This window comes from Eschscholzia californica, unplaced genomic scaffold (genome assembly GCF_041429995.1).
Source record: "Eschscholzia californica isolate CP2 unplaced genomic scaffold, dmEscCali1.0.p SCAF_3, whole genome shotgun sequence".
In the NCBI taxonomy this organism is placed as follows: domain Eukaryota; kingdom Viridiplantae; phylum Streptophyta; class Magnoliopsida; order Ranunculales; family Papaveraceae; genus Eschscholzia; species Eschscholzia californica.
Window position 1 is genome coordinate 14,974,442 of NW_028238420.1, and position 10,915 is coordinate 14,985,356.

Genomic DNA, 10,915 nt, shown 5'->3' on the forward strand with positions numbered 1-10,915 from the left:
GATATAATTGTTTTGTTAAAATCATTAAAATGCTCAAAGAATTGAAAATTTGTATATCGGTCTCCTTTGATACATGTACCATGGAAATCGATGGTGGGGGAACTCTCCCCTCTGCACAGCAGCCACAAGAAAGTGGGAACCTAACTGATGAAGGTTTGACTCGCATAAAGAAATCATCCGATTCGGCAGGTCTGTTCAAATCTAGGGCTACTTCTACACCAAAAAGTTATGAATTCACTGCTCCTACTTTGGTGGATGGTAAACGTGTTGTAGTTGCTGATCTTAAAAACTTTACAGAAGAACATGAGAGTTGTGAGTCTTTGCTAGTACGAGCTTTTGTGGGTGAAAAGGTCCCTTATACAGTAGTTCGGAACTCACTGGTTCGTGTCTGGCACCCTAAAGGAGATTTTTAAATTACTATGCACAGCAAGGGTGCTTATATTATTGAACTAACTTTGGAAGAAGATCGAATCAAAGCTCTCACTAGTCCCCCAATATTTATCAGGAATCGACTATTTATTGTAAGAAAATGGAGTCCTTTTATTGAACATGATATTGCTGTTCTGGATACAATCCCTATTTGGGTGAATTTACATGATGTTCCAATGATCTTCTGGAACACAAAAGGAATCTCGCTTATATCGAGCTATCTGGGACAATTGTTATCAATGGACAGGTATACGGAGGAGAAAACTAGACTGAACTATGCTCGTGTATGCATTGAGGTTAGAAAAGATCAAGAATTGGTGGAAGTAATTCCTATCCGAGTTGGTGAAACAAAAGAAATTTCAGTTCGAGTTGAATATCTATGGAAGCCTCAAAGGTGTGTTCACTGTAATGGTTTTGGGCATACTGAGCAAAGGTGCCCATCAGGTGTTCGTAGAAATGCCCATGAGACAAATACACAAGACCACAACTCTGTTATGCGATCAAAAAGGGACATTGGGGGGACAACTAATATGCAAAGTGAGGAGCAGGCTGCACCAAATGAAAATGAACTAGAAGTAGCAATTACCAATCATGGTCTGGGTCAGGTTTCTCCAAGGTTTGGGGAGGTCCAACTGCTCAGACGTAATCATACAGCCATGGAATTGGAGGGGGAAACCGCCGATGCTGGAAAACTAACACCTGACCTGCCTGACAAACAACCTACTGGAGGGGTTCACAATGCCACTGCATCAAGCCAAGATGGTGGCTGGTCACTTGTCGCACACAAGAAAGGGAAGAGTCAAACACGTATTGCAGAAACTCCTAAGATAACTATGAATAGAGGTCTTGAACACCAATCTGAGCACTTAGCCAAAAGGCAATGTCTGCAGACTACTAACTTAAAGGACCAGGAGTCTTATGTCACTACAAGAACTGTAGCCTACAAGGAGAAACCGAGTGAGAGAAAAGACAAGACATGTCATATGGGTGTTTCATCAAGTGATAATGACTCGGGCGATGAGTATATGCCAGAGACTGAATCAGTAGGTGGTGCGAGTTCTAACTTGCGGTCAAATAGTTCGTCTAGAAGTGGGGGAATAAAGACTAAAAAGAATAATGTACTTGGTGTTCGGTCGACCGAGAAACCAAAAGGTCGAAATCCTATAAAAGTTATTAATGGTTAGTGTTGGTTGCTGGAATGTTAGAGGTTTGAAATGATGATAGGAAGATTATGATGGTACGAGACTTTATTCGTATTCAAAAGTTATGCGTGTGTGGGATTGTAGAGACTAAAGTACTTCAAAGAAACAGAGCAAAGGTGCAAAATGGTATTAATCCGTTTTGGTCTTATCTTGATAATTATGATGTCGGGGGTGATGGACGAATTTGGCTTGCCTGGGATCCAAATGTTGTAACAATTCAACTAGTTTTTTGTTCAGCCCAGATTATAGCAGTTCGTGTTGAGTGGGAAGAGAAAGTGTTCATGCTTGCAATGGTGTATGGTTATACTTTTTCGACTGGTAGAACTACTTTATGGGCAGAAATTGAAGAACTGGTGGGTACTTATGAGTTACCATGGCTGCTTATGGGGGATTATAATTCTATTCTTCACGCAGACGATAAAGTAAGGGGCGATAAGGTACGCCCAAGTAACTATTCAGATTTCTATTTATGTACTCAGAATGCCTTTCTGCTTGATTGCCCATATACAGGCTATCGCTATACTTGGACGAACTCTCAAGCGGGTGCTCGCAATATCCTCTCAAAATTGGATAGATGTCTTATGAACATCAGTGTGCTTGATCTTTTTCCGGGTGTTAAGGCCGAGTTTTTACCTCCGGGCTGGTCTGATCATTCACCAATGGTGGTTAACCTTAAAGAGACAAAACAGATTGGTCGACGCCCATTTAAGTTCTACAATTGCTGGTTGGATGACCCAGGTTTCATAGATATGGTTGTGACAGCGTGGTCGATAAGAGCGGTTGGCAGTCCGATGCATCGATTGATGACCAGACTTAAGGCTGTTAAAAACCGGATTATCCAATGGAAGGGAACAAGGTATGCAAACTTATCAAATCAAGTGGATTCGGCCAGCACTCTTATGCATGAATGTCAGAAACAATTATTCGAAAATCCTTCGGATCCTGTCCTACGACGAAATGAGAGGATAGCAGTCAAAGAGTATGTATCAAAGTTATCATTCGAGACGTCTATAAGGAAGCAACAATCTCGAGTCAAATGGCTCACGTTAGATGATCAGAATACGCGATTTTTTCATAGTTCGGTGAAGGAAAGGATGTCTCGCAATAATATTGTAAAAATTCAAGACGAGAACGGTACTGAAATTAGTGACTTGGAGGCTATTCCAAACAGATTTGTAGAGTATTATATAGAACTGCTTGGTACTGCTTCCCCTCATCCAGAGGAAGATGATGTTCTAACGGAACTAGAGTTCCTGAATATACTCGGACCAGATTCAGCATTATCCCTTGAAGCTATGGCATCTCGGGATGAAATAATAGCGGCACTTGCTTCTATAGGCTCAGATAAAGCGTTTGGGCCGGATGGGTTCCCGTCCTTGTTCTTCAAATCATTATGGGACGTGGTGGGTGATGATTTCGTATTAGCCATACAAAGCTTTTTCCGATCAGGACGTCTTCTTTGTCAGGTAAATTCTACTCTAATTACATTGATCCCAAAAACTTCTAACCCTTTGTTGCTAAGTGACTACAAGCCGATATCGTGCTGTAACGTGATATATAAATGTATCACGAAGATCTTAGCAACCAGGTTAAAGCAGTATGTGTCCACTTTAGTCAGTGAAAACCAATCGGCATTCGTCCCCGGTAGGTTAATACAAGATAATATCATGCTGGCGCATGAACTAGTTAGAGATTACGACAAATCTCAGGGAGTTGATCGATGTGCGGTGAAGATTGATTTACGGAAAGCATATGATACGGTTCGCTGGTCTTCTTTGTTTAAAATCTTGAAGAAGTTTGGGTTACCAGATAAATTTATTGGGTGGGTTGAAGAGTGTGTCTCCACTCCCAGATTCTCCGTTATGGTGAATGGTGGCTCGCATGGTTATTTCGAGGGAAGAAAGGGATTGCGGCAGGGCTGCCCGTTATCCCCTTATCTCTTTGTCATGGTGATGGAAATTTTCTCTATTTTAATTAGCCAAAAACAGCGAAATGGTGATCTAAAGCTACATCCCCGTTGCAAAGGCCCGATAGTTACTCATCTCTGTTTTGCAGACGACTTAATGGTCTTTACGCGGGAAGATGTTGGTTCAGCTTTAGCCTTACAGAATGCAGTCGACACCCTTTTTAAGGGAACCGGACTTGCTGTGAATGTTGGGAAAAGCTCCATATTTTGTGCAGGGATGACAGTCGAACAAGTGGAGTCTTTTAGAGCTATTTTGGGATTCCAGATCGGTACCTTACCTATTAGGTACCTCGACCTTCCTTTACTGGCTTCTCGTTTATCGTATAAGGATTGTTTACCGTTAATCAATCAAATTCAAGTTCGTGTGCAGTCTTGGAAGATACGGTTCCTATCCTATGCAGGTCGTCTTATCCTCATTAAAGCAGTATTAGGTAGCATGCTGGTTTTCTGGACTTCTGTGTTTGTACTTCCAAAAAGAGTCTATAAAGAGATCAACCGAATCTCTAATCGATTCCTATGGAAAGGGTTAGAAGAGGGAAGCAACAGACCAGCAGTAAATTGGCGAGATGTCTGCCTACCAAAGAGTGAAGGAGGTCTCGGGATACACGATATAGAAATCATGAACTACGCACTGAATTTACGGCATGTCTGGGACATTATTAGCGACAAAAATACAATATGGGTTCGATGGGTGAAGCGGAATTTGATTCGCAAGCAAAATTTCTGGACTATGAAAGAACCGAGTAGTTGTTCCTGGTGTTGGAGAAGGATACTAGGCTGCAGAGGTATGGCTAGAGATTTAGTACATTATCTCATTCATGATGGTACACACACTTATTTCTGGAGGGATATTTGGCATCCCATGGGTTCACTAATGGACTATTTTGCCAACAAAACCCGATTTGATATGAACTGGAGAGAAGACGCCCTAGTATCTGATTTCCTCACAGATGGTCAGTGGATTATTCCTGAACAGTTTCGATTAACATTTGGTGAGGTATTTAATGTGTTACCTGGAGTGGAAGTTGGGGGTTTGGAGAGTGATACGGTGGTCTGGAAAACAACAAGTTCCGGTGAATACACAGTAAGGGACACATATAATTCTATAAGGCGGAATGGTAATCTAGTTTCATGGTCAAAGCTTGTTTGGTGCCAGGAAGGGATACCAAAGCACTCTTTTATCACATGGGTGGCTATGAAGCGAGGGTTGAAGACAAAGACAAAGCTCCGTGAATGGGGACTCGAGGTGGATGAGGTCTGCCCACTATGCCTAAGAGCGAGAGAGACCGATGAACACATCTTCTTTCAGTGCTCATTTTCTCTTCAAATCTGGTCAGACTTGCTAAGTTTACTTGGTATACGTAGAAATCATACGGGTATCTAGTTGGAGGAAGTAGATTGGTGTGTGACTACATTTAATGGAAACTCTGTTCTTGGTCGCATTGGTAGCCTAGTGTTTAATGGCTATTTCTACCACATCTGGAAAGAAAGAAACAATCGGGTTTTTAGGCAAGAGACAAAGACCGAACAACAGCTAATGCAGGTTGTTGTTAGTGATGTTAAGATAAAGGTGGTTGCTTGGAAACATAGGCCCATTGGGATTAATGGGACCCAACAGATCCTTGAAAGGTGGAATTTGGTGATCCCACTTAATTTGAAGGCAACTACGACTTGTAAATGGGCAGGCCCACCAGAAGGTCACATTCTCATAAACACGGATGGAGCTTTTGATACTAATTCAGGTGGTTATGGCGCCATACTTAGAAATGACCGAGGTGATGTTATTGTGGCAGCAGCTGCCCGTGCACAAAGATGTTCGGTTATAACACACGAACTGCAGGGGATACGGTTAGGATTACAGTTAGCAAATAAATTTGGCAAGAGACAAGTTCGTATTGCTACAGACTCTTCACTAGCTGTCCTTATTTTATCACAAACCGAGAGAGAGCCACCATGGCAGATCACAAGATTAGTCAGAGAGATACGGACTATATGGAATAGTATGGATGATTGCACAATTATACACGTGTATCGCGAAATAAATCAAGCGGCCGATTACCTTTCTAAACTGAAACCAGATTCAGGCTATAAGGAAATGAGTTCAAATGTGTTACCAGAAGAATTAGAAAAGATTGTGAGGGAAGACAAACAGGGTATAATAAGAGTTAGGGGTCATTGAATTTCTTGTTTACTTGTTCTCGATTTTTTTGTTTCCCTTTTCTGTATAGTTGGTTTATTTCTTTATTGGTTTAATGTTTCTGTGTAAAGGGTAGGGTCCCTTCAACCCGCTGACAAATTTCAAATAAAAAAAGAAAAAAACCTAAGTATGTTCTTGGAATCAATAAAATGCTTGATAACTAGTCAAACCTTTGTTCACATGCTCTAACCATGTAATAACACATGTTATATATAATTATGTTGTTAAAATCAATAAAATGCTAAAAAAAATATAGGGTTAAATTCCATTTGGCCCCCTAACGATAACCAACTCACCAAAATGGCCCCCTAAAGAAGACCAACTTCTAATTTGGCCCTCTTTTTTATATTTTCGTCAGTCAACTGTTAGTAAGCTTTAACATCATACTTTACTTTTCCTTTCTTACCCTTCTATATAAAATTAATAACCTTATTGTTCTTATTATTTTCTTCATCGGAAAAATGTTGTCGGCGGGTGGTCGGCCGGCCGGCCACCTGCCGGCGACCATTAACATAAAAAAAAAAAAAAAAAAAAACTTTTTTCTTTTATCTTCTTCTCCTTTCTCAAAACCATTAATTCTGAAACCTTCTTCAAAATCATTTATTCAGATTAAATATCACTTTTGGTCAAACAAAAATCTTGAATCAGGTTACTTCCTTCTTGTCCTTTCATTCACACCTCTCACAAATATCTTTAGGATTAAGATGAAGAAGGAGGTGAAATAGAAGTAGGGCAGTAGGCCAATGAATTAATAGATCTCCAGCAAAAAAGATGAAGAAGAAGTACATCAATGGAGTGAAAATTGTTCAATGACTACATTAACAAAGAAAAATATGAAGAAGAAGGTGAAGTACCTCAATGAATTAATAAATCTCCAGCCTTGAAGAAGATCAAATCCAAGTGATTTTGATTTTAGAACACCACAATCACTAAGATCGATGAATCAATCAAAAGATCAATATAGAGAGCGAAATAGTTCAAATATTTTGCTTGGGAGTTGGGATTGTTGATCTTTCTTGGAGTTTCAATGTCTCACTCTCTCTCTCTAAAATTGCTAATTTAACTAAGTTGCTCTCTAGATCAACAATCTAATGGTGAGAGATTACAATAAGCAGCACCCCTACCTTTCATCATCCTATTGATATGTCTTCTAGAAATCGTCCCTACCACCACCACCATCTGATTTAATTGATTATAACAAAAGTGATATTGAGCAAGTAAAGACACAATTAGTGATCTCTTTAACTGTTCTTCTTGAACTGGCCTCATCCATCTTCCTATAATTTTCTACCTCATTTCGAAAACAACAACAAGATAATGAGGAAAACATGGAAGATTCAAATCAAACCCAACAAGATCACCATAATTTTCAACCAAAGATTCAAGTAGTGACAAGTTATAATAGTCTTCTCAAGTGAGAAATTGAACTCTGTATTGTAACTCATAAAACAGCATAAGAACCTTTTCAATTTCACATTCTCCTCCATACCCATCCATAAGTTGAGAGTAAGTGATTTCATTCGGTATAAATCCTTTGTCCATCATAAGAGTGAGCAATGAATTGTCCCTCTTTACTTCCTTTATTTTGCCGGTTCTCCTTATCATCTCATTAAAAGAGGAATTACTTGGCAAGAATCCATCTTTCGTCATATCTTCACAAAGATTTAAGCTCTCATCTGAATAACCCTCAAGGAGGACATTAAAGGTCTTGACATAAGGCTTAAAACCTCCAAGTTTCATTTCTTCAAATAACTTATTTGCTTCATTGACCATTCCCTTTCAACAGTGAACACCAATGAACAAAGTATAAAGAAAAGAATTTGCACTAAATCCTCTCTTAAGCATTTCTTCAAACCACTTTTGTGCGTACTCAAATTCTCCAAGTTTAATCTTACCAAATACGATTAAAGAATAAGTCACATCCAGTATCAAGATCTTCTGTAATAATCTTTTCAATATAGTAACCCCTTCATCAACTCTCTCCTCTATTAATTCATTGGCCTACTGATCTACTTCTACTCCACCTTCTTCTTCATCTTAAGCCTAAACATATTTGTGAGAGGTGCATGTGAATGAAAGGACAAAAAAGAGGTAACCTGATTCAAGAATTTTGTTTGGCCAAAATTGATATTTATTCTGAATAAATGATTTTAAAGAAGGTTTCAGAATAAATGATTTTGAAGAAGGTTTCAGAATTAATGGTTGTGAGAGGTGCATGTGAATGAAAGGACAAAAAAGAGGTAACCTGATTCAAGAATTTTGTTTGGCCAAAATTGATATTTATTCTGAATAAATGATTTTAAAGAAGGTTTCAGAATAAATGATTTTGAAGAAGGTTTCAGAATTAATGGTTTTGAGGAAGGATAAGAAGATAAAAGAAAAAAGATTTTCTTTTTTTTCATGTTAATGGTCGCCAGCAGGTGGCCGACCGACCACCCGCCGGCAACAGTTTTCCGATGAAGAAAGTAATAAGAACAAAGAGGTTATTAATTTTATATAAAAGGGTAAAAAAGGAAAAGTAAAGTATGATGTTAAAGCTGACTAACAGTTGACTGACGAAAATATAAAAAAGGGAGCCGAATTAGAAGCTGGTCATCTTTAGGGGACCATTTTGATGAGTTGGTCATCTTTAGGGGCCAAAATGAAATTAAGAAGAATATTAGAAATTGTTTTAATCTAATTTAAGCAACTCAAAATGTGTTACATATAAATATGTTGTTGAAATCAATTCAAGGTTACTAGATAAATGATCAAACTTTTGTTCACCTACTCTAGCTAAGTCATCTGTCAACAAAAAAAACTCTAGCTAAGTCAAAACACATGCCACGCATATAATGCTAATAAAAATAATAAAATGCTAGAAAAATATTGAAAATGTCAGTGAAATATATATATCAGTTCACAAGCACATTTTTAATGAAATGCAAGATTGTAGTGATTGAAAATTCAACTTCTTTTCTACCAAATAAGAGAGGAAAAGTTTGGTAAAAATTCAACTTCTTTTTTACCAAACAAGTGATTGAAAATTCAACTTCTGACGATGTACCAGTACCGTGGCGGATACACCACCAAATGTCGGACATCCGTAATCTTCAAGGACAATTTGATTCTATCTTCTCTACTTTTTGTTTCAGAAATTGTAATAATACGACACACACTATGGTCGTTCTAGCTTTATCTCTCAACAAGGAAGGTCAATGGCGGATAGAAACTATCCCATATAAACTGAAAAATTGTATTAACTCAGATGGTTAATGAAATATGTTTCTTCTCAAAAAAAAGTGAGGACACATTTTACACTTAAATTTGTCGTTAGAATTGAAAAAAAAATGTTATAACAAGATTGTATATGTTATCAACATATATATGGTTTCAAGATAAATTAGTTTATACAGAGATAGAAACTATGGGAATATATTATTCAAACATGTTTCTAATAGTAAACAAATGAACATACTATAATTTGTAGAAGAACAACAAATCATTAAAAATTCCAAAGATCTATATAACAAAACATAAAAGTTGTGACTAGGACAAAATAAATGTTCCTAGAAGGTGATTAGGACTACCACATAGACATCTATGGTACATGTTGGCTGAGACAAATCTAACCCTTTGAACTGCCAACTCGATCCGAATCTAACGGATTTGGGTTGTGCATCAATAAACCCCTTCATTAGCCCCCCTCTGTTCTAATAGATGCATTCAATTTATTTCCCTCATTAATGACCGGTCAAGTTCCCCATTCATGTAATTGTTTTTCAATTAATAATTGTTTTCAATTTACACCAAAACCCTTCTCCTCTCACATTCAGTTTCTCTCCCCTTCAATCTTCATCCCCCCATCCTCTTACTCTCCCATCAAACTTCTTCAAACAAAATCTATTAAGTGTGCTAATAATAGGTTATGGTTGAAATTTGTCATTTCTAAATGTAATTCCTGGGAAGTTGTTGTATGGATTGGGTTTAGAGATTAGAGTTTGAAATTAAGTGATTGAGATATTTATGGAGGTTCTTATCAATTTTGATTAGACCAAATTCAAAATGGGTGAAGTATGCTCACAATTCCAAGTGTAGCCTATAATACATTGGGATTAATTTGGAGAGATGAGGAAGCAATGCTTAGCGAGCATCTTATTTTCTTAAAATATATGGGTCAAATTGACTACCAAGTGATGTAACTGAGTTATGGTTTTCTAATTTTCCCTATGAACTCAAATAAACCATTAGGTGACTGCTAATTGCGAAACTTAATGGTCAGCGTGATTCCTTGACTCAAACTCTGAAACTTAGAAAATGGCAACCCTAAAACCTGGTCAGTTTTATGGTATAACTCTTAGTACAACTGATCTGTACTTCTTGTATATATTATTGCCCCATTTGCTTCATATCGGTGGTTGGCTCTATGGTCTGGGAAAGAATAGACAATGAGGGTTGCTTTCTTATCTCCAATTGGACACAGAGGACACTCACATGTAAATTATAATCACTTTATATTATTACTAATTGTACTGGCGCTCCGGTATAAGCATTTTTTCCTTACCTAGATCCTTTTGTTAGATTTTAGTTTTGTTCTAACTTAATAGGCTAACACTATGGTCAAGTTTTTCTATCAGATTAAAGCAACTTGATGGTCCAACACTATCCGAATATAAGGGTGCCTTCACTATTCCTGTGTGATACTTTTGTTACTAAGGGTTAATTCCCGAAGCCCTTCCACAATAATCGCCATCGACTAAAACGAACAGTGATTGATGGTTTTTTTGTACTTATAAATCACTATTAGAATAAAAGTGTGCCTTCACTTTGTAAGCGAAATATGAGTTTGCAGACATATCACAAGTTACAATATAACTAAAATCAATAAGTTATTTTCGTAGATGGAAGGAATGGTTTTTGTAGATTTATAAATATATATAATTTTCTTTAAGCTTTTCAGTTTCATAGTTAGTCCATTTTGTACAATTTTCTTCCACTGTTTTCAACCAATTCAAATTTTTATTTTATTTCTAAGAATTTCTTTATATCAAAGATCTGATTAGTCGTGCCGGAGGCACGGGTTATGTCTAGTCAATCTATAAACCATAAAACCTTGAAAGATTTTAAGATGAAATACCTTAA

At 37.5% G+C, this 10,915-nt stretch overlaps 1 protein-coding gene across 1 annotated transcript; it reads left to right on the plus strand.

Annotated features, from left to right (window-relative positions):
* Nucleotides 1-419: 419 nt before the first annotated feature.
* Nucleotides 420-5,776, plus strand: LOC147548635 (uncharacterized). Its single transcript, XM_086668092.1, has 3 exons — nucleotides 420-1,608; nucleotides 1,716-4,852; nucleotides 4,982-5,776. Exons 1-3 carry the CDS (start codon nucleotides 420-422, stop codon nucleotides 5,774-5,776), a joined length of 5,121 nt encoding a protein of 1,706 aa, XP_086524218.1.
* The last annotated feature ends 5,139 nt before the right edge of the window (nucleotides 5,777-10,915 follow it).

Bases quoted from the DNA above. Each gene is read 5' to 3' on its own strand.
- LOC147548635 (XM_086668092.1), top strand. From the start codon at position 420: ATGCACAGCAAGGGTGCTTATATTATTGAACTAACTTTGGAAGAAGAT. The intron at 1,609-1,715 runs GTTAGTGTTGGT...GTGGGATTGTAG, and splicing joins TCCTATAAAAGTTATTAATG to AGACTAAAGTACTTCAAAGA. The intron at 4,853-4,981 runs GTCTGCCCACTA...ACGGGTATCTAG, and splicing joins GGGGACTCGAGGTGGATGAG to TTGGAGGAAGTAGATTGGTG.